This window comes from Alexandromys fortis, unplaced genomic scaffold, assembly GCF_014885135.2.
Source record: "Alexandromys fortis isolate MF-2015 unplaced genomic scaffold, M_Fortis_MF-2015_v1.1 scaffold_5, whole genome shotgun sequence".
Lineage (NCBI taxonomy): Eukaryota > Metazoa > Chordata > Mammalia > Rodentia > Cricetidae > Alexandromys > Alexandromys fortis.
The window spans coordinates 30,854,630-30,877,588 of record NW_026067924.1 but is presented as its reverse complement, the minus strand read 5'-3'; the positions used below and the strand labels follow the sequence as shown (position 1 = coordinate 30,877,588).

Below are 22,959 nucleotides of genomic sequence, written 5' to 3'. Positions count from 1 at the left end.
ACTCCGAATGTATCTAAAATAATGTCCTGCTTAATTGGGAAGGTTTCATGACCCAGACTCTGAGAGACCTGGCAGTGTGACCAAATGTGATAATATGAGTGTGGTAAAGTCTTTAAAATGGATGATTCTATTCCAGCCTGGAGCTGAGTTATTTCCAAGAGATGAACATGGAAATCTGTTGGTGGACCCGGTGAATATTTGTGACACATGGGAGGTGAGTTCTCAGAGGAGAGAATACAGAGTGAATATAGTGAGAATCTGAGTCAGGTATTACCTTCACCTGTGAGAATAGAATGTACCTGGCTCAGTCTAGAAATTTGTAGCTTTTATAAGAATGGTTTTGATGGAATCATTGAAGGAATTCATTATTGGAAAATAGTAAGAATGGAGAAGAATGGAGGGCAGGGGTTTAGAAATCTCTTTCCAAAAAATGTTGGAATGTCATCCATTTCTCATGTATGTATGTATGTACATACATACGTATGTATGTATGCATGCATGTATGTATTGAGCATTTCAGCCTCATTTTCCCTTCCCTTTCTCTCCTTCCAGTCCCTTCCATTCACCTCCCCTCCAACTCCCTCCATCCGGGCAGGCCTCCCATGGACACTGGTAAAACGTGGCATATCAAGTTGTAATAAAATTAACCACCTAACCTTGTATTAAGATTGGGCAAGGCTACCCAATATGAGGAACAGGGCCCAAAAAGCCAGCAAAAGAGTCAGAGAAACCCCTTGCCCCCACTGTTAGGAGTACCAGAAGAAAACCAAACTACACAACTATCATGCATATGCAGAGAGTGTAGGTCAGTTCCATGCAGGTTCCCTGGTTCTGGGTTCAGTCTCTTTGAGCTCCTATAAGCCCAGGTTAGTTGATTCTGTGGGGTTTCTTGTAATATCTTTGACCCCTCTGGCTCCATCTCGTCAGCAGGATTCCTCAAGCCCAGCATAATATTTGACTGTGGGTCTCTGCATCTGTTCTCACCAGTTACTGGATGAGGTCTTTCTGATGAGTATTGGTTTAGGCACTAATCTATGAGTATAGGAGAATAGCATTAGACATCATTATATTGACTTTCTTTTTCTCTTGTCATGTTTAGGTCTATCCTAGCTATCTGGGTCATTCAGCTTCTGAGTCATGGTGTTCCAAGCAGTGTCAGGGGTGGCTCACTCTTACTCTGTTGGCATGAATCTCAGACTAAACCTGTCATTGATTGGCCAGTCCCACAGTCTGTGTCACTATTGCACAACCCTTAGGCAGAGCAGACTTAAGGTCTACGGTTATGTGCCTGGGTTGGTGTCCCAGTCCCTCCACTGGTAGTCTTGTCTGGTCATAGGAGGTGGTCATTTCAGGCTCCATATCCCCTTATGCTAGCGTCTTACCAGGGGTCATCTTTGTACATTCCTGGGAGTTTCCCTTGCACCGGGTTTCTATCTGACCCTGACCCCTTTAAGTTCATTCTTTCAATGTTTTCCCTCCAACCTCTGCCTGATCCCTTGTATTCTTATCCCTACCTGCCCCCAGTTCATCCAAGAAATCTCTTGGATTTCTTCTTCCCAGGGAGATCCAAGTATCCCCTTGAGCCCTCCTTGTTACTTAGCCACTCTGGGTCTATGGATTGTAGCATGGATCCTTTATTTTATAGATAATATCAACTTAAAAGTGAGTATAAAACTATATTTGTCTTTCTGGGTCTAGGTTACCTCATTCAGGATGATTTTTTTTCTAATTCCATCCATTAGCCCTTAAATTTCATTTTGTCATTGATTTTAACATCTGAGTAGTACTCCGTTGTGTAAATATACCATATTTTCTTTATCCATCCCTTGATTGAGGGACATCTAGGTTGGTTCCAGGTTCTGGCTATTGTGAATAAAGCTGCTATGAACACAGTTGAACAAGGGTCCTTGTAGTATGATTGAACATTCTTTGGGCATATGCTCAAGGGTGGTATGCTGGGTCTTATGATAGATTGATTCCCAATTTTCTGAGAAATAACCATATTGCTTTCCAAAGTGGCTGTATCTGTTTGTACTCCCATCAGCAATGGAGGAGTGTTTGCTTTCCCCCATGTTCTTTCCAGCATGAGCTGTTGCTTGTGCTTTTGATCTTAGCCATTCTGACAGGTGTAAGGTGGAATCTCACAGTGATTTTTATCTGCATTTCCCTGATGGCTAAGGATGTTGAACATCTCCTTAAGTATTTCACAGTCATTTGAGATTCTTCTGTTGAGAATTCTCTGTTTAGATTTATACCACATTTTAAAAATTGAATTATTTGGTTTTTGATGTCTAGTTTTTTGAGTTTTTTATATATTGTGGAATTCAGTCTGCTGTCAGATGTTGATATGGTGAAGATCTTTTCCCATTCTGTAGGCTGTTTTGTCCTATTGACAGTGTCCTTTGCCTTACAGAGGCTTTTCAGTTTTATGACATTCCACTTATTAATTGTGCATCTCAGAGTTTGCTCTATTGCTGTTCTATTAAGGAACTTGTTTCCTGTGCCAATGTGTTCAAGGTATTCCCCATTTTCTCTTACATCAGGTTCAGTGTATTTGGGTTTATGTTGAGGTCTTTGTTTCATTTGGACTTGAGTTTTTTACAGGGTGAAATATATTGATCTTTTTGCATACTTTTAGATTTGAATATCCTGTTATGCAAGTACCATTTGTTTGAAGAGGCTTCCTATTTCCATTGTATTATTTTGGCTTCTTTGTTGAAAATCAGGTGTCCATGGGTGTGTGAATATATATGTATATGTATATATATATATATCAATATCAGGGTCTTCAATTTGATTTCATTGATCCACCTATCAGTTTCTATGCCAGTACCATGCATATTTCATTATTATAGCCCTGTAGCAGAGATTGAAATCAGGGAAATCTCTGGAAGTTCTTTTATTGTTTATGATTATTCTAGCTCTCCTGAGTTTTTTCTTTTTCCAGATGAAGCTGAGTATTGTTCTTTCAAGGTCTGTAAAGAATTGCATTGGAATTTTAATGGGGATAGGATTGAATTTGTAGATTGTTATTGATAAGTTGGCCATTTTTCTGTTTACCTTACTGATTCATGAAAATGGGAGATCTTTACGTCTTCTGATATCTTCTCCAATTTCTTTCTTCAAAGATTTGAAATTCTTGTCTTATAGATCTTTCACTTGCATGGTTAGAGTTCCACAAAGATATTTTATATTATTTGTAGTTTGTGTGAAGCATGTTGTTTTCCTGATTTCCTTTTTAATCCATTGATCATGCGTCTATTGGAGTGCTACCATTTTTTTGAGCTAATATTGCATCCAGTCATTTCACTAGAGATGTTTATTAGTTGTATGAGTTCCCTGGTAGAATTCTTATTGTTGCTTTTGTATGCTAGCATATCATCTGCAAACAATAGTACTTTGATTTCTTACTTTCCAATTTGTATTCTCTTGATCTCCTTCAGTTGTGTAGCTAGAACTTCAAGTACTATACTAAATAGATATGAGAGAGCTGATAGTTTTGTCTTGTTTCTGATTTTAGTGGAATTTCCTTGAGTTTCTATCCATTTAATTAGGCATTGGATATAGAATTGTTGTATTTTGCTTTTATCATGTTAAGTATGTTCCTTGTATCCCAGATCTCTCTAAGTCTTTTATCATGAAAGGGTGTTGATTTTTGTTGGAGACTTTTTCTGTATCTAATGAAATGATTATTTTTTTTCTCAGTTTGTTTATATGGTGGATTACTGATAGATTCTTGTAAGTTGAACCATCCCTGTATATCTGGGATGAAGCCCACTAGATCATGATCGATGATTTTTTTGATTTGTCCTTGGATTATGTTTGTAAGCAGTTTATTGAGTATTTTTCTATATTTTTCAGTGAGATTGGTCTGTAATTTCATTTTTGTTGAGTCTTTCTGTGATTTGGGTTTCAGGGTGACTGTGTTCTCATAAAATGAGCTTGGCAATGTTCCTTATATTTATATTTTGTGCAATAATTTGAAGAACATTGTTATTAGCTCTTCTTTGAAGGTCTGGTAGAATTCTGTGCCAAAACCACTAGCCCTGTGGCCCTGAGCCTTTTTTTTTTTTTTGGAAGACTCTCAAAGATTGCTTGTATTCTTTTTGGAAATATAGGTCTATTTGAATTGTTTATGATTTAACTTTAGTAAGTGGTATCTACCAAGAAAATTGTCCATTTCTTTTACATTCTCCACTTTTGTATAGTACAGGGTTTTGAAATATGACTGTTTCTTTGAATTTCCTCAGTGTTTGTTATGTCCCCTTTTTTGTTTCTGATTTTAATTTGGATTTTCTCTCTGTCTTTTAGTTAGTTTGGAAAAAGATTTATCTGTCTTGTTGATTTTCTCAAAGAACCAACTCTTTGTTTTATTGATTCTTCATATTGTTCTATTTTTTGAATTTTATTGATTTTAGCCTTAAGTTTATTTCTTGCCATCTGCTTCTTTTGGGTGTATCTACTTCTTTTTGTTCTAGATCTTTCAAGTGTGCTGTTAAGTTATCAGTATGAGCATTCTTGACTTTTTTTTTTAATGTATAAGCACTTAGTGCTTTGAATTTTCCTCTTAGTTTTACTTTCATTGTATACCATAGGTTTGGTTTTATTGTGTATTTATTTTCATTAAATTCTAGGAAGTCTTTAATTTCTTTCTTTTTTTCTTGCATGAAAATTCAGTAAATTTAATAAAGTAAATGTTAATTCAGTAAAGACTTGTTCAGTTTCCATGAGTTTGTAGGTTTTATGTTGTTTCTGTTTCTTTTGCCATCTGATTTTAATACATGGTAGTCTAATAGGATACATAGGATTGTCTTAATCTTCGTGTATCTGTTGAGACTTTTTAATCAAGTGTGTGGTCAGTTTTGTACAAGGTTCTATGAAGTGCTAAAAAGAAGGTATAGTATTTTCTGTTTGGGTGAAATGTTCTGTAGATAATTGTTAGGTCCATTTATGTCCTGTTACTTCGGACTGTAATTTTTCTGTTTAGTTCCTGCCAGGATGATCTGACCATTGGTGACAGTAGAGTGTTGAAGTCTCCCAGTATTGCTGTGTAAGGTTCTATGAGTGATTTAAGTTTTAGTAATGTTTCTTTACAGATATGGGTACCCTTCCAATACCCTTCTGGGACATTGATGTTCAGAATTCAGTCATCATCTTGGTAGCATTTTCCTTGATGAGTTTTTTTCTGCTTTTTCAGTTAATTTTGGTTTGAAGTCTGTTTTGTTAGGTAATAGGATAGCTATACTTGAGTGCTTGTAAGGTCCATTTGACTGAATAATTTTTTCAACATTTTACTATGAGATAATGTTTATATTTGATGTTGAGGTGTATTTCTTGTATGCAGAAGTATGAATTCTAGTTTGTATCCATTCTATTAGCCTGTGTCTTTTTATTGTTGAATTGAGTCCATTGATATTGAGAGATATTAATGACTATTGATTGTTTGTTCCTATAATGTTGTTGTTAATAATATTAGTATTATTATTAGTAGTAGTAGTCTGTTTCCCTTCTTTTAGTTTTTTATAGTGAGATCATCAGTTGCTTATGTTTATATGAGTGTAGTTAATCTCCTTGGGCTGGAGTTTTTCTTCTAGTACTTTTTGAAGGGCTGGATTTGTGGATAGATATTGTTTAAATTTAACTTTGTCACGAAATATCTTGTTTTCTCCTTTTATACCGATTGAAAGCTTTGCTGGCTATATTTGTCTGGGCTGGCATTGTTGGTTTCTCTGAGTCTGCAAGACTGTCCAGGCCCTTCTGGCTTTTAGAGTCTCAGTTAAGAAGATAGGTGTAATTATTATATGTCTGCCTTTATATGTTACTTGGCTTTTTTCCATTGCAGTTTTAAATATTCTTTCTTGGTTCTGTATATTGAGACTTTTGATTATTGTGTGACAAAGGAAGTTTCTTTTCTGATCCAATCTGTTTGGTGCTCAGTAACGTTTTTGTACCTTTATAGCGTGTCCTTTTTTAGGTTAGGAAATTTTTCTTTTATGATGTTGTTTCTATTTTCCAGGTTTTGAGGTGGAATTCTTTTCCTTCTTCTATTACTATTGTTCTTAAATTTGGGTTTTTCATGGTGTCCCAGATTTCCTGGATGTTTAGTGTTAGGAATCTTTTAGCTCTACCATTTTCTTTGACTAAGGACACTATTTCTTCTATTGTATCTTCACTGTCTGACATTCTCTTTTCTATCTCTTGAATTCTGTTGTGATGCTTGCATCTGTATTTTCTTCACTTACCCTTATTTTTCATTTTCTATATTCACTCTGTGTTTTCTTTATAGCTTGTATTTCGAATTTATGTCTCGAGTCTTGCATTGTTTTCTCCAACTATTTGTTTCTTCTTAGTTTTCTTGCCATTTTTTAAGGGATCTGTTGATTTCCTCTAACATTTTGGTTGTCATTTTTTCTTTGAGCTCTTTAACAGAGTTTTTCATCTACGATTAAAGGACTTCTATCATCACATCATGTTGACATTAAGATTGTTTCCCTGTACCTTGGCTGTGTTAGAATATTCATGGCTCGCTGTAGTGGGATGACTGGGCTCTTGTGGTGATATATTGCCCTGGGTTTTGTTCATTGTGTTCTTACACTTTTAGGCATCTAGATTTGGAGTAATTATAGGTCTAGTTGACGATTTCTCAATTTGTCTTTGTTGGATGGATGTTTTCTTCCTTAGTTTCTATTTCCTTTCTGGTCTTCTGGATCCCATAGACTATGGTTGATTAGAGGGTCTCCACCAATACTGGAGGCTTGAATTCTTGATGTCCTGGATGGCTTCTGTTTCAGCAGGGGATTACTGCCCAAGTTTGGGGCTAGTGTTTTGGCTAGGTATGTCTGTGACTTTTGATCTGACCAGGGGTCCTCTCAGATTCAGATGCTGGCCTGGCTTCTGGTGGGGTAGGAGATTTCTGCCTGTTTTTTTTTTTCAGGTAGTAAGTAAGCCTGGTCTTTGGGGTTCAGGATGCTGGTCTAACCTCTTGGGATCAGGATTCTGGTTTGGCCTCTGATGGGATGGAAAGCTTCCACCAGAGATGTGTGCCAGGATATGGTGATAAGGAGAGGAGGGGCAGTTAAAGTTATGGTGGCTGAGCACAGGTAGGGGAGGAGGCAATATTACCTGGTACACAGGGTGTTGTCTGTCATCTGGTGAGTGGAAGTATTCAGCTTAAGGGTGAGGGTAAGGAAGTGGTGATGAGGAGAGGTGGGGAGGTTGGGGTTAAGTTGGGGACTCAGGGATGTGTGGAGGGAGGTTTTACATGGATTTCAGGATGCTGACCTGGCCTCTGGACAAGGGAAGGTTTCAGCCAGAGTTGTGGTCCAGATCAGGTGACAAGGAAAAGAGGAGCACTTGGGATCATGCTGGGTGGGATAAGTGAGAGTTGGTTGGGTTGGTGGCTTACCTGGTTTTCAGGTAGGTGGCCTGGCCTCTGATGGCCTGGTAGGCTTTTGCTAGTGGTGTTGGCTGGAACAAGCTGATAAGGAGAATAGGGGTGATTGGAATTATGCTTTTTTTCAAGAAGCTGGCCTGGCTTCTCATGTCATCTATTTCTTAAGGACTCGGGACTTTTTTTTAATCTCTCTTCCTCAGCTCCCTATTTTCTTTACAAATTCTCCATCTTTAGATAGTCAAAGCCAGCATTGATTGGAGCATCCCCTTTAACATCAATTCTTGGAACAACTGCACAATTTATCCTTCACTATCTCTTCCACTACAGGCCATGGAGAAGTGTAAGGATGCAGGACTGGCCAAGTCCATTGGGGTGTCCAACTTTAACCGCAGGCAGCTGGAGATGATCCTGAACAAACCAGGGCTCAAGTACAAGCCTGTGTGCAACCAGGTGAGCTCTTTCCACTCCTTGCCCTTTTATGCCTTGATTTGTTCTTCCTGCACCACTGACTCATTTCCATTTGTTGTTAGCCCCGTTTCTTTTACCTCATGGGATGTAAATTTTAAAAGTACAGTCTCTCTGGAAGAACATAAGAGCATATTCTTTAAAATTATGAGAAAGACAGTGGAACATTGAGGCTAATTTAGGCCTAATAGGATATAATAATTAGAACAAGGAAAGGCAACCAAAGGAGACAGGAGTTATAGTGTGACTATTGAGAAGAAGATCAACTTCTTCTCCATCTATGAGAAGCAATTGGAAGGAGAAAGATGCTGCGGAGGGAATGGTGCACAGAATGAAAGGTCCTGGAAAGACAGCATGGGAAATAAAGAATGATGGAGCAAAAGTAAAATATGGATGCTAATATTATGAATATTAGATGGTTGTGCCCTTCGTCCTGACTACTTCTGATTTCAGGTATAGTAACCAAGTCATAGCTACAGGGAAGTTAACAGGAAGCTATCAAATTCATTTAGATTCATGATATATCTTACTTGGTTATGGTGAAATCATGATGGGAATTTTGGGCAGAGAACTATGAGCTGACCTTTTGCCTGAACAAACATCTATCAGAGGAGAAGTCTACTCCTTCCTGCTCTGGCTGCAATTCAACTGTTTATACACACACATGCCAGCAATATGTGTAAGTCTGAGGATTGTAGGGATTGCTTGGTTCTCATTTTGCACCATCTGGGTCACAGGAACTAAAATCAAGTCATCAGGTCTACAGGCAAGTGCTTTAACCTATTACACCATTTCACCTGCTCCTTTTAGGATTCCTACATAATATTTTCTATAAAATGTTTTACACATCAAGATAAAAATCAATTTTATATGAGACTAAGAGCTTGCCTTTGACTATCAATGTTCTGAAAGAATCATCACAGTGAAAGTCAGCATGAGCAAACGGATTTGTTTACTCTTCTTTTCTCTCTGTATTATGTTGGACTTATGGGTTTCCTACATTCATATGGATCCTATGAACCTGGTTCTTTTGTCATAAAACATGTCATCAAGAATCTTTAGCCATGTCATCATGAAGTAGAACAGATTATTTAGCATCCAAGAACTCGTCCATAGAATTATTTTTTCTCAGATACATATTTTAAAAAATTTTCTGTAAGAGTAATTAAATCTATTTTGTTAAAGTGATTGCTACTTAATGTTATTATTGCTTCAAATTTCACATTATACTTTTTAAAATTTCATGTTCTTTCATTTTGATCATTTTGTTTTCTATCAGGTAGAGTGTCATATTTATCTCAACCAGAGCAAATTGCTGGAGTATTGTAAGTCCAAGGACATTGCTCTGGTTGCCTACTGTACATTGGGAAGTTCACGAGACCCAATATGGTAGGTATCAAAAACAACAGCAAATCTCAAATATCATTGTTGAAATAGATTTATTCCTTTAACAACTTTCTGGATCTAACTCTCAGCCTACTTAGAGAGGTTGGCATTTAAATTTCTTAGAAGATCTGAGGTGATATTGACTCTACTGGCCTAAGGAGAATAATTGCATATCTATGCTTTAGAGTATATAACAGCTTTCGAGGCCTCTTATCCTTAAGATAATTTGAACTTCTATAGTTTAGCATTTTACCTTCCCTTCCAGGGTGGACCAAAGCAGCCCAATTCTTTTAGAAGATCCAGTTCTTTGTACCATGGCAAAGAAATACAAGCAAACACCAGCCTTGGTTGCCATACGTTACCTGTTGCAGCGTGGGATTGTGACCCTGGCCAGGAGTTTCAAAGAGAAGAGGATCAAAGAGATGATGCAGGTGATGTAGGCACTGAAACATCTGTGAAATATCCTCTCTTAGTTAAGGTTACTATTGCTGTCATGAAGCGTCATAACCAAAAGCAACTTGAGGAGGAAATGGTTTATTTGGCTTTGTTTCCACATCACAGTTCACCATCAAAGGAAGTTGGGATAAGAACTCAACCAGGAGAGGAACCTAGAAGCAACGACTGATGCTGAGGCCATGGATGAGCAGAGCTTACTGGCTTGCTCCTCATGGTTGTTCAAACTGCTTTCTTATATAATCGAGGGCCACCAGCCCAAGGATGGCTTCACCACAATGGGCCGGGCATCTCCCATCAATCAATAATTAAGAAAATACATTACATTTGGATATTATGGAGACATTTTCTTAATTGAAGTTCCCTGCTTTCAGATAACTCTAGCTTGTGTCAAGTTGACATAGACTAGTCAGCATATATCCTTAATGTGGGTCTTTTGTGATCTCTCAGAACATTTTTGTGCATGTTAGGCTCCTTTAAAATTATATTCAATTATGTGTGTGTATGTGTGTGTGTGAGTGTGATGTGTGTGTGTGTGTTTGTTTGTGTTCATGCATGCATGTGCCATGATGTGTATGTGAAGGCCAGGTGACAGCTTTTCAGTAGTTAGCTTTACTTTCCACTATAGATTTCAGGGACTGAATTCAGGTCTTCGGGTACTGAATTCAGGTCTTCAGGCATGTGTCACAAGGGCTTTTACTTCCTGGACCATCTTGCTGCTCTGGATTGAGTTTTCTCATTTGCAAGACAGTGAGTGTTTTCTATTGATTGGGCTGTTGCAGAACTGTTCTCCTTCATTGGTTTTCTATTTATTCTTTAGGTAACTAGTTTAGGCTACACTTAATTACACATCACAATTTTCGTGGGGGTGGAGTAGTCTAAAAATTTCTTTTATTTCCTTTCATCTATAAGGTCATTTAAGAATCTTTCTCTCTCCCCCTATGCACCCCCATGAAGGTGCATGTGTGTGTGTGTGTGTGTGTGTGTGTGTGTGTGTGTGTGTTGTGCATATGGATATACTATGATATGTGTCTGGCTGTCAGAGGACAATCTTGAGTGTTAGTTGTCACTTTTTACTTTGACACAGAGTCCCTCTTGTACATAGCTGACACTGGGTGAATAGGATGTCCTACTTAGTTTTCCTTTGCTGGCTTAAAACCGTGACCAAAAGCAACTTGAGGGAGGAAAGGGCTTGTTTGGCTTACACTGCAACAGCACAGTCCACTCTACCTTTAACAGTTTTATCAACTGTTCAGATACTGATTTTCTCTTGTCTTCTATCACACTTTACAATAGTACTATACATTCATAAAATCATTATTCTGAATACACTGGGAGCTAGTGGTGATAATTTTGATCTCTAATTTAGATAAGATCTTTGGAAACCAGTTCCTAGGCTATTTGCTGATGACTTCATTACCATTTGACAATTTATAAATTAAACTATATAAAACTTATTCCCATTTTTAATGGGATATAGGAGTCTCTGTCCATACATTTTAATAAATTCTTTTGTTAAAATGTTGACTGAGTTTTCTGTCCTGCCGGGTTCCTGCAGTCATTAAGTCCCAAAGAAATCACACAGAGGTCTACATTAATTATAAACTGATTGGACTAGTATCTCAGGCTTCTTATTAACTCTTATAACTTATATTATCCTATAATTCTTGTGTGTGTTAGCCACGTGGCTTGGTACATTTTTCAGTGAAGCAGTCACATCTTGCTTCGTCTGTGTCTGGGTTATGACTGCAGACTGCATTTTCCTCTTCACAGCATTCTCGTTGTCCCTCCTCTACTTCCTGGTCGTCCTGCCTATACTGCCTGCCTGGTTACCGGCCAACCAACATTTTATTAAAAATAATACAAGTGACAGAATGAAAGACCATTTTCCCATAGCATTAAAATTCAGTTTTTAGTCTTTTATTCAATATTCTAAGTTGATATGTCTCAATAACACCATCTCTGTTTCTTTCCTAGTTTTCCTTGGTTTCTAGTTGGGTGGTTCAATTTCTTATGTAAGAATATTGTTTTATTTCTTTTCTGCCTGTTATTTCTTAATAGTGTAAATATTGTGAATGATATCAAGAGATTTAGGACATGTCTGCTGTGTTTTTAATATTGCCTCTGTACCACTCTTTTGAATATGATTGGGTTTCCCAGACTTGCAATATGTAACATAAAAGTAATAAAATTTCTACTTCTGTGATAGGTTTTTGAATTCCAGTTGACTTCAGAGGACATGAAAGTCCTGGATGGTTTGAACAAAAAATTAAGATACAATTCTGCATATTAGTAAGTACCTTTGATCAATATATTGCTTCAGTTTGTTGAGAAGAAGCATAATGTATTAAATGTTACCTCGATATGCAGAAGACAAAAGCTAATGTGAGCTGGGAATGAGTTGCTTTGGGAGTTCTTACAGATTGTCTCTAGGGCTCTGTTTCATGGTGGAACCAGGGTCAACTTCACTTTCACATGTGCCTTCTGCCCATCTCAAGCCACAGAACTTTTTGGATAATACAAGGCCTTTGTTCAAACTGGAGCTCTGTGTAAATTTCGGTTTTCTACAGCTGTGTCCTGGCACATATACTTTACCATCTACTTTACCTGAGTTAAATACCTGAGCTTATACATCAGCTCCCACATATCTCAGGGTTAATAATCTTATTCTGTGCATAGGAAAAAGTTAAGAATTACGAGAAATAGTACAAAAATAGAGAGAATGGTAAACATAGAGGTGTTATTGTTGTACTTTATGTTTAACTATAAAAATAAAAGAATATTTGTTAATTATATTTGTGTCACTAGTAAAGTATTCAAATTACCAAGTTACAAAGCATGCATCTAGAATAAGGGTCTTAATATTGTTAATCTGGACATGGTGGTACACAAATATAGCCCCAACACTGGGAGATAGAGGCAGGAGGGTCAGAAGCTCCCAATCATTGTCAGCTATATGGTGAGTTTGAGGACAGCCTGGGATATGTGAGACCCAGTCTAAAAAATTGAAATGTTTTCCATTTATAAACTTTACTTGTAAATCATGTGTTAGGGTTACCACTGCTATGAAGAAACAGCATGATGAAAGCAACATGGGAAAGACAGTTTTTATTTTACGTATACTTTCAAATAACAGTTCTCTATCAAAAGCAGTGAAGGTAGGAACTCAAGCAGGGCACAAACCTGGAGGCTGGAGCTGATACAGCAGCCATGGATGGCTGCTGCTTACTGGCTTGCTCTACATGTTTGCTCAGTCTGCTTTATTATAAAACCCAGGACCACCAGCCCAGGGATGGCACCACCCACAATGGACTGTGATCTCCCACATCAATCACTAATTAAAAAATTTTCTATTGATTTTTCTGGTAGCTGGATATTATGGAGACATTTTTTTCAATTAAGGTTCTTTCCTCTCAGATGACTCTTGCTTGTGTCAAGTTGATATAAAACTAGCCAGTACAATATGCAACACTGTGTTTGATAGTAAAAAGAAAATGAACTTGTTAGCAGTAACTTGTACACCTTAAGCTAACCTTTATTACTGACCAACGTTTGAATTTATCCTTCTTTAAAACTAGGAAGAATCAATTTCTTATATTAGGCATTCTTTTTTTTTCTAATTGCAGTTTTAATGGACATCCCAATCATCCATTTACTGATGAATATTAACATGGAGACCCTTGTCTGAATTCCTACCAGAAGATCTGTTTATGCATCATGATATGAGACAAGTCTTGGATACTGGTCATTGAACACATCACTTCTTATCAGACCTCCTTGTCTTTGTCAATTCACAGTCAGCTAGAGCTAAGTCCGCAGAGCTGTGTGAGAAGTCTGAAAGATAGCATCAAGATGTTTATCCCAATGACTCTTACATTTTGAAAGATTCATTTATTTTTATTTTACATATGAGTATCCTACATGTATGTGTTCCTCATGAATATTCTTGTTCACTGAGGGCAACAGATTACCTGGAACTGGAGTTACCAATGGTTGTTAGTCACCATGTGGGTGTGGAAGCTAAATCTTAGTCTTCTCTAAGAGCAGCAAGCCTTTAAACACTTTGTCAGTTCACCAGGTCCTGCCCTAAAGATTCTTGCCTGCTTCTATTTCTGTGACTTCAATGGTTTATTTCCTTCTGACTCCTACTGACACCAACCCGATTTGTCTAGAAGGTTTTTACTGAAGGCATGAGATGATGACTATCACTTAGTAGATATTTTTGGGTAGGTGTTAGAAGAAATTATAACATTTGGGGAATTAACAGTGATAAGTTATTGATAAGCCATATTCCTCAAATTCTTTGAGAAAGAAGAAAGTACTCTGCAATTATCCCGCTGTTAGTTTGGAAGTGAGGCACATCTGGCAGGAGTGACCAAGGGTCCCAGGGCTTCCTTCACCAGCCCAGGAACCAGGGCTCCAAGACCATGGAGATAAGATTTCCATGTGGGAAGGTTGGGAGGTTGGAAGGTGGGTAAGAAGGGAACTCATCTAAAAGAGTCATCATGACACAGACGTGAAGACAGAAGAAAGCCAATCATGTCTTTGCTTGGGAAATATGTCATTTGTTTTTGATCATTTTATGCTAGGTAAAAGGTAATTCTATGTATTTTATCCAAGATAGAGATCTAGACTTTCAAGGGTTTCAGCAGTTGCCTTATCGAGCTACGGCAAGAAAAATTAATTCACATCAGTATAAACTCAATACTCAGCAAATTTTCTTAGTTTTAAAAATTGATCTGTGAAACATGATTGTATGTGTTTATAGGTAAACAAGTAAGACTCATTAAATATAAAATATCTCTAAGATTTTAAATTGTGTTATCAAATAATGTTAAAATATATAGCAATGATGAGACAAATTCTATAAATTTTCAAAAATTATTTGAAATATTGTATTTGACCAGCACAGTGTTTTAAGAATTGTTAAGTATGGGCAATATCTTTTGCCCAAAGAATATGCTAACGAAATCAGAGAGAAAAGTGTGCTGTGCTCAGAGAAGGTCCAGAAGAATGTGAAGGTAAATTAAAAAAAATTATCTACTGAGTTCCAAGGACACAGCTGAACTTATATATTTCGTTAATAAATATCTCAATTAAGAATTTTTTTGAGATAGTTTCTCATTAAATACACCATGCTCACCCCTCATTCCTCTAGAAAGCTGAGATAAAAGGCATGCCACTATACCCATATATTTGAAGTCTGTTAAAGAAAAGGGAAAAATTATCAAAAAGCTATAATTACTTATAGCTACTTATCTATTAATAAATCTAACAAAATATGAATCGATAACAAAGTAAATCCTATGAAATGTGTTGTTACAATAAAGCTGTTATAATCTTATTAATAAATGAAAATATATATTATAATGGGGAATGTGAAATTTCTTTAAAGAAATTAAACAACATATAAAAACTAGACATTTTATTGACCTCCCACAGCCAGGGTTTGCGTTGATGTCTGTGGCCCATGGTGTCACCAAAGGTCACATAGATGCCCAGGGACTGTCTGTGACCATGTTAGTGTCTAAGGTCTGTCTTGCCACTAGGGTCATGCTGATCTGGGTGGCCTGCACTGCCACACGACGACGACAGGGTGTTATCTGGGCCCAGGATGCTATTGCTGGTCATGTCTGGGTCTGTGGTCCAGCAGCACTCAGGGTCTAGGTTGATGTCTGTGGCTTCCGCTGCCACCAGCGGCTGTGTTGATAAATGGGGTCTGGATAGCAGCCTGAGGCCATTTTGATGTCTGAGGGTCTTGATGGGTCATACCAATCAGGGTGGCCTGTGCACCTACTGGGGCCATGAGGATGTCTGGACCCAACCTGTTGAAAATAGCCATGTCTGCATCTGTGGTACTGTTGCCACTGGTGTCTGTGATGACGCCTGTGGCCTGTGTTACTTCACAGGTTCATATGAAATATGTGTGTTGAATTCTGAAAGCTGTGCTGAGCCGGTACCACCCACACTTGCCCTGAGATAGCTGGCTGTGTCCCTAGTTGGACACTGTAGCAAAAGAGCTGCTCCTGCCCCACATGGGAGAGCTGGTCCCTAGGGCATTGGCCTAAGAGAGCTGGCTCTGTCCCTAACCTGAGGAGGTCAGTCCCAGAGGCCCAGTCCAAACAACTCAGCTACCACCAAGACATGAATTCTGGGCCTTTGGTTGGTCCACTCTAACATCTTCCCCATCTATGACCTACTGGAGTTTGTGAAGGGCCTTGTCCTCAGGAACAGTAACGTAGGATCTCAATGACTCACAGCAACAGCATCTGACCTGACAGGAGTTTCAGTGAGGATCCAGTGAGGATGGTGTGCCAGAGGCCCTGAACCAGACCATTGGCTCATCACAATGAACATTTTGTGAGTGGTATTGGTCAGAAAAAAAGGGTATAGTGTTTGAAACACTGCATCACTCAATACCACTAGGTCAAATGAAGAGGTGTTGCAAAGACAGAGGACCAAGGTGGGGTTGTTGTTTATTTTGTTTTTAATTAATGTTTAGGGGGCTTCTTGGGGACTTACTGCAGGGTTAGGGGCAGGTATGGAGAGACTGGTACATGAGCAGGATTGGGGTGCATGATGTGAAATTCCAAAAGAATCAATAAAGAGTTAAGTTAAAAAACGAAATCATCAAATTATCTTCCAAGGCAGCTGTACCATTATGCACCCCCACTAGCAATGAATGAAGACATCCATGGCAGAGTCTTCCAGCATTCGGTGTTGTCAGTTTTCTGAATTTTTCCTGTACTACTAATATTATCATCTCACTATTATTTAATTTACATCTCTTAACACAGAAACAAAGAGACAACAAGAACAAAAATAACCTAGACATTTATATCACGATCATAGTCTCACTGGCAATAGGGTCACTGAATCAGTTCTAAACCAACCAAATATTCCAAGGCAATAGCAAACGAATTTGTAGACTTATTCTTTTGTGCAAGTTTATTAGGTGGTTATGAACTTTATATGACATATTGATAAGACAAAATAAAGTTACTCTTAAACAGAAGGAATTATGAAGAAGTTGACTTATAAAGAAAATACAGAAATAAAATACATTAGGACTGGAGTGATGGCTCAGCCAGACCAGTGTTGTCCTTGAAAGCATGAAGACCTGAGTTTGACCCCAAAACCCACACTTAAAAAGACAGCTATGGTAACACACACACTTGTAAATTTAGTGTTGGGGAGGCAAAGACAGGTGTATCCATGCCCTCCTAGCCCACTTGGCAGGTTCCAGACTGGTGAGAGATCATGTCAAGGAAAACAAAACCAAACAAAACAAAATGAAAAACAGAAAAATGAATGGTATCTTAAAATAACAACCAAGGCTGTGCTCTAGCTTCCACATACCCACATACATGCAGACATATGTACAACGAAAATTAAATATGTTATTCAAAACTAGAGATAGCAGTGTGCCATGGAAATAGAGCAGAGGTTTCTCCATCTTGAGTTCTTGCTGAGACCATTTTAGGTTAAACTAGATTTCGATCTTAATAGGAAGTCCTGTGGAAAATTATCCATTCTAGGCAGCCAAAGTTAATGCCATGGCTAACTTATCTTGGCTTCTGTTAAACTGTTTGCTTGTGCAAGCCTCCCCCTGAAGCTGCCAAGCAAAAGAATAGGATATACCTTTTGTCTTTAAAATTCCCTTATCTAGATGCTCCGCATTACACTTGGGTCTAGAGTACCTGAGTGGCTTGAAGGGAGACTTTCAAATGGCTATAGATTATGTGAGTGGTCTTCTCTGGAGAGTAACCTACCACACCAGATACATCCTACTGTGACTATGAATATTTGATTTCCAATTGAAAATGGCACATTTATTTTGCAGGAGAATCATTCTCTCGGTCATTCCACACGTCCAATAAAGCCACCTTGAATTAAAGGACAGAGTCTGCGATTGGCTGACTGGGATGAGCCATAGAGTCATTGGAGGAATTAGGAGGCCTGATAGGGAGGGACAGGGAAAGAGAATAGGGAATTTCTGGGGCTCGTAGATGGAAAAAAAAATGAACAAAGAGAGGGTCAGCCAATTGATTCTCTGATGTTCCTTGATGTTTATCAGACAGATCTTTATCTCAATTTCTGACTCCCCAGCTTTTATTATATTAGAACAATTTAGGGAAACATAGGTGTATATTTAGATAATTGTTTTGCATATTAATTAACGCTATGGCATAATTAAACATCTACTGAGCAGATGATCTCTAATATGAATTTTTCAAAGGTAATAAAGAATATTTTTGTGTTTCCTATATAGAAAAGGTCATAATACTCATGAAGTTTGAAGAACAGTCACGAAGATTCTCATTACAATAACAGCAGTCCAGGCTTGGTATCACTCACCCATATTTCTAGCACTTGGAAGGCAAAGAAAGGAAGATCAGGAGTTAAAAGTCATCCTCAGCTACATGGCATGTTGAAGGTCAGCCTGTGAGTTACAGGAGAGACTATCTCAATACACACAAAACCCAAAACAAAGCAAGAAATAAGCTGGGTGTGGTGACACACACCGAAATCCCAATAGTCAGGCGGCATAGGCAGGATGAACTACAAATTTGGTGCTAGGCTGGACTTCATAACTCGCCAGCTGAGTTTCATAGGAACCGATTTCATAGGAACCAAACCAAAATAGCACACACACACACACACACACACACACACACACACACACACACACAAATGATGGAAGTATTTGTTCATGAAAGTATATCCTGTGAAAATTGAAATAGGATTTTTTGGGAAATATCTCAATAAGTATTGCTGATACTCTAAGAAGATTAATATTTAGAATATGTGAATTTTGTAGCCTGATCATAGAGTTCAGTTTCAGACTTCCATAGGCCAGCAACTTTACCCTTGCGGCTGGTTGCTCCGGTAGCGCCACGAGGGGCGCACATATTGCCCAGTCACGCAATCAAGGGGCGACCAAGGGGATTCTGATGTCAAATTCCCAGCAGCTAAGTATCATCTAGATCCTCCCCCCCCCCCCCCACTAGCCCCTTCTGGCGCCGCATTGAGGACGAACAGTGGTAGGTTTCCTAAATGCCATCCTCTTAGCGGAGAAAGTGGCACGGCGGGAGTGGGGTGGTAGCGCAGGCGGGAGGGAATCATAATGTGCTCAAGAAAGCTGCAGTCAGCTTTCTAGGTAGCTCGCAACTAGGTAGGGTTTAACTCGGTCACTCACTTAGGGAGAGCTCTCTGTTAGGAATTTGACACTTTTGATACAATTTGGGTTCTGCAAGTGGATCAGTCCCATCCGGGTCTTTGAGAGTTGCGGAGAAAGTCTGATCTAGGAGAGGCGACCGGTGACAAGGACATATGGGAGCTAAGTAGCTAAGTCACAGTGGCCAGCGCAGGACATCATCACTAAGACTCCATACTGGGTCTTTGGGGTCTGAAAGCAACCGCTCACTCTTCGGCTTGGGGAGATTTCTCACCAGCCCCAAACTGCGCCCAAGGATCGGACTACATATCCCAACATGCACTGCGTGCACCTCTTCCAAACACACAAATGCCATTCTTGCCAGGACTTCTGCAACTGTGCAATTACCCGAGTTTCAGAATCTAGAACTTCACGTTCTGACTCGATGATACCTGCGGCGGTACTATCCTGCCTTCGTTTGCTTTCGTGGGTTTTTGTTTGTTTTAATAAATTATTACCTGCAATGCAACGCAACCAAGGCACACAATATTCCTACCTCCCCTAAAAGTTCTTCTGTATTCTTCCTGTGACTATGAGTGTGCAGAAATGGCCGGCTACTCTTTGAATTGCTACTTATCTTAATTTATTTCATAAGAGACCATAGGAACCTTCTTATATTTTGGTTAACAATTGTACTAAATATACATTCTGTAGAACGGTGTAAAAGAGTTTCTCTATTTTTATTTAGTTTAGAGTTTGGGGAGGCTGAAAGACATGATGGTGACAGGACACAGCTCTGATTAGGACCACACGCCTGATGGCTCAGCATGGGAGAATCATATGCAGAGATTCCATCACCAGATAAGAAGCTAAAGAACTGCTGTGGACCAATGATGTAATTTCATCTTAGCGTTCACTACCAAAGATCTCACCCTAACGCTAGATCCCACCTCCACAACTACCTCTTTCTCCTCTCTCTTAAATTCCTAAGTGGGCCCAGCCAGAATCAGAGTTTTAGTTTTCCCCTTGAGGAAAACAGGAACGGCGAAGTGCTGGATATGTTCATTATATGACTGAATGATTCTAACATATGCAGAGAAAAACATCCGCCTTTCTCTCCAACCCATCGCCTCTGCACTCCCAGTCACTCCTGTTCTCATTCCCATTGGCCCCCAGGCCACCAGAAAATTCTATCCTATTTCCCCTTCCCAGGGAGATCCATGTGTTCCTCCTAGAGCCCTCCTCTGTACCTAACCTCTCTGGGTTATTATTTATTTAACTGCTAATAATCGTTTACAAGTGAATACATACAATATTTGTCTTTCTGGGTCTGACTTACCACACTCAGGATGATTTTTTTTCTAGTTAAATTCATTTGCCTACAAATTTCATGATGTCTTTTTTTTTAACAACTGAGTAATACTCCACTGTGTAAATGTAACACATTTTTAAAATTCATTCTTTATCCAGGAACATCCAGATTGTTTCCAGTTCCAGCTATTATGAATAAAATCACAATGAACATAATTGAGAAAGTGTCTTTGCGGTAGGATATAGTGTCCTTGGGGTATATGCTGGGTCTTGTAGTGGAGTGACTCCTAATTTTTGGAAAAACCTGCATATTGACTTCCATAGCAACTGTACAAGTTTGCACTCCCTCCAACAATGGAGAAGTAGTTCCCTTTATCTATGTCCTCGCCAGCATGAACTATCACTTGTGTTATTGCTCTTAGCCATTCTGACAGGTATAGGATGTAATCTCCCAGTAGCTTTGATTTACTTTTATTTCTCTGATAGCTAAAAATGTTGAACATCTCCTTAACTGTTTAACAACCATTTGCATTTTTTTCTACTGAGAATTCTCTGTTTAGATCTGTACCCTGTTTTTAATTTAACTATTTGGGGGGTTTTGGATGTCTAGTTTTCTTTACATATTTTGGATATTAGTCCTCTACTGGATGTGGAGTTGGTAAAAAAAAAAAAAGTCTTTTCCCAATCTTTAGATTGCTGCTTTGTCAAAGTAATGGTGTCGCGTTTGCCATGCAGAAGCTTCTGAGTTTCATGAGGTCCTTTTTATTAGTTGTTGATCTTAATGCCTGTGCTACTAGTGCTTCCTTCAGAAAGTTGTCTCCTGTGACAGTGCATTCAAAGCTATTACCCATTCCCCTGCTATCGGGTTCAGAGTTCAGGTTCAGAATTAGTGTCACAACTCTGAGGAGGGAAAGACTTCCCCATTAGATGTGTTGCAGCTCTTAGGAGGAAGATTTCCCCAATGGAGGTGTTGGGGCTCAGAGGGGAAAGGTTTCGCTAATGTGTTGCAGTTCTGAAGGGTGAAGGGAAAGGTATCTTGACAATCATAAGCCAAGAAATAACACAAAGAAACACCCATTGTATGGGATACACAGGAGATCCAGATGGGGAAAGCAAGCTATAGCTATTGTTTTGCTACAAAGTTCTAGGAAGGAGTCTGGTGGATGGCCTCTGCTGGGGTAACAAAGAGCATCTAACATGCATTTATAAGTCCAGCTCCAAGGGATCTGACAACCTCTTCTGGCCTCTCAGGGAACCTGCACACACTTTAGGTATTCTACAAGATTTCAGATAGATGTGTTTCAACATTAGAATACCCTTCAAGATATAAAGAATTGACTATAAATAATAGTTAACTGTCTATTAGTCAGGATGAGAGAGAGAGAGAGAGAGAGAGAGAGAGAGAGAGAGAGAGAGAGAGAGAGAGAGAAGGAGTTTATTGGAATTACTTACAGGCTTACAGGCTACAGTCTAGCTAATCTAACAACAGCTAGCTGTGAATGAAAAGCCCAGAATGTGTGGATCATTTTGAAGAAATGTCTTTTTACCTCAAGATCCAGATTAAAGGTCTGTGTCCTCCTACATCAGAAGTCTGGACTAGAAATGGAGTCACCCACTTAAAACCAAGCCGAAAATCTCTCAGAGTTGTGCCTTCCATTTCTGTATTGTAGTTTATTCCACATATGGTCAAGTTGACAAGAGTGGCCATCACACAATCTGTTAGTTTGTAAAATTTCTCATTTCTACCATGCTAAAAAGAAAGAGAAAACATGAGTTTGAACTACAGCTTCTGAAGTAAAACCTATATCGTCACTGGGAGATAGTGCTTTCTTTGCTTTTCTTTTGTCAGTTCTTAAGACAGGGAAGCAAAACCAGCAAGGCCAGCCCCCGACCAAAAACTCATGTTAGTCCCTGCCTAAACTTGTTCACAATGAAAGATTGAAAATGAAATAAACCCAGGATAAAGGTCACAGGTGAGTGGACAGTGTGCTTGGAAGGATGCAGTTCAATTCCTTATGGTGAAATAAATAAATCCTGTCTTGAAAAGAGTGAATGTTAGGCATGTTAGCACTCAGGAGGTTAAGCAGTAAAGGAGGGTGAGTCTGGGGTCAGCCTGAACTCTGTAGTGAGTCTGAGGCTACTCTGGGCTGTATAACAAACATATGACTGAAATAAAGAATTAAGAAGCAGAAGCCGGGCGGTGGTGGCGCACGCCTTTAATCCCAGCACTCGGGAGGCAGAGGCAGGTGGATCTCTGGGAGTTCCAGGCCAGCCTGGTCTACAAGAGCTAGTTCCAGGACAGGCTCCAAAGCTACAGAGAAACCCTGTCTCGGAAAACAAACAAACAAACAAAACCAAAAAACAAACAACAACAACAAAAAAGAAACAGAAAGAACTCCAAATCATAAAATATTCAAAGTCCTTAAAAGTAACTTTTAAAATATTAAATAACAAAGTGGCCACAGTCAACAGAGCTATGACATTTATTACCTATTTACTTTTAAATATGTTTCAACTGACAGGTATTTGTGTATATTTGTAGAATAAACTCCGAGACTTTGACATCTGCATGCATCATTGAAAGTGTCGATGTAGGTGGTAACATGCGCAGATCAGCACCAACTTCTGTGACCATTATGAGAACAAAAGACTTGGACTTCTGGGCTCATGTGCAGAATCAGGGACAAAAAAGAAATATTTGGCCACTATAAGCTGTTTTGTGGGTTTGTCTCAAGTGCAGGCTGGAACTAGCATAAAAAAGGGCTCATGGATTAGGGGGAGGGTGTTGTGTGCA

The 22,959-nt window shown here is 38.9% G+C and overlaps 2 protein-coding genes across 2 annotated transcripts in view; both read left to right on the top strand.

Annotated features, from left to right (window-relative positions):
• LOC126501688 (3-alpha-hydroxysteroid dehydrogenase-like) overlaps nt 1-15,067 on the top strand; it is a 28,615-nt gene extending 13,548 nt beyond the window's left edge. The window contains exons 4-9 of the mRNA XM_050142507.1: nt 137-214; nt 7,721-7,843; nt 9,138-9,247; nt 9,510-9,675; nt 11,907-11,989; nt 13,324-15,067. Coding sequence (XP_049998464.1) covers nt 137-214; nt 7,721-7,843; nt 9,138-9,247; nt 9,510-9,675; nt 11,907-11,989; nt 13,324-13,366 — 603 coding nt within the window. The 3' untranslated portion in view covers nt 13,367-15,067. The remainder of the gene's footprint in view (nt 1-136; nt 215-7,720; nt 7,844-9,137; nt 9,248-9,509; nt 9,676-11,906; nt 11,990-13,323) is intronic.
• Nucleotides 15,068-18,672: 3,605 nt separating this feature from the next.
• The window catches only part of LOC126501690 (prostaglandin-E(2) 9-reductase-like), a 27,461-nt gene continuing 23,174 nt past the window's right edge, over nt 18,673-22,959 (top strand). The window contains exon 1 of the mRNA XM_050142511.1: nt 18,673-18,741. The gene's annotated coding sequence lies outside the window, so the exon portion shown is untranslated. The remainder of the gene's footprint in view (nt 18,742-22,959) is intronic.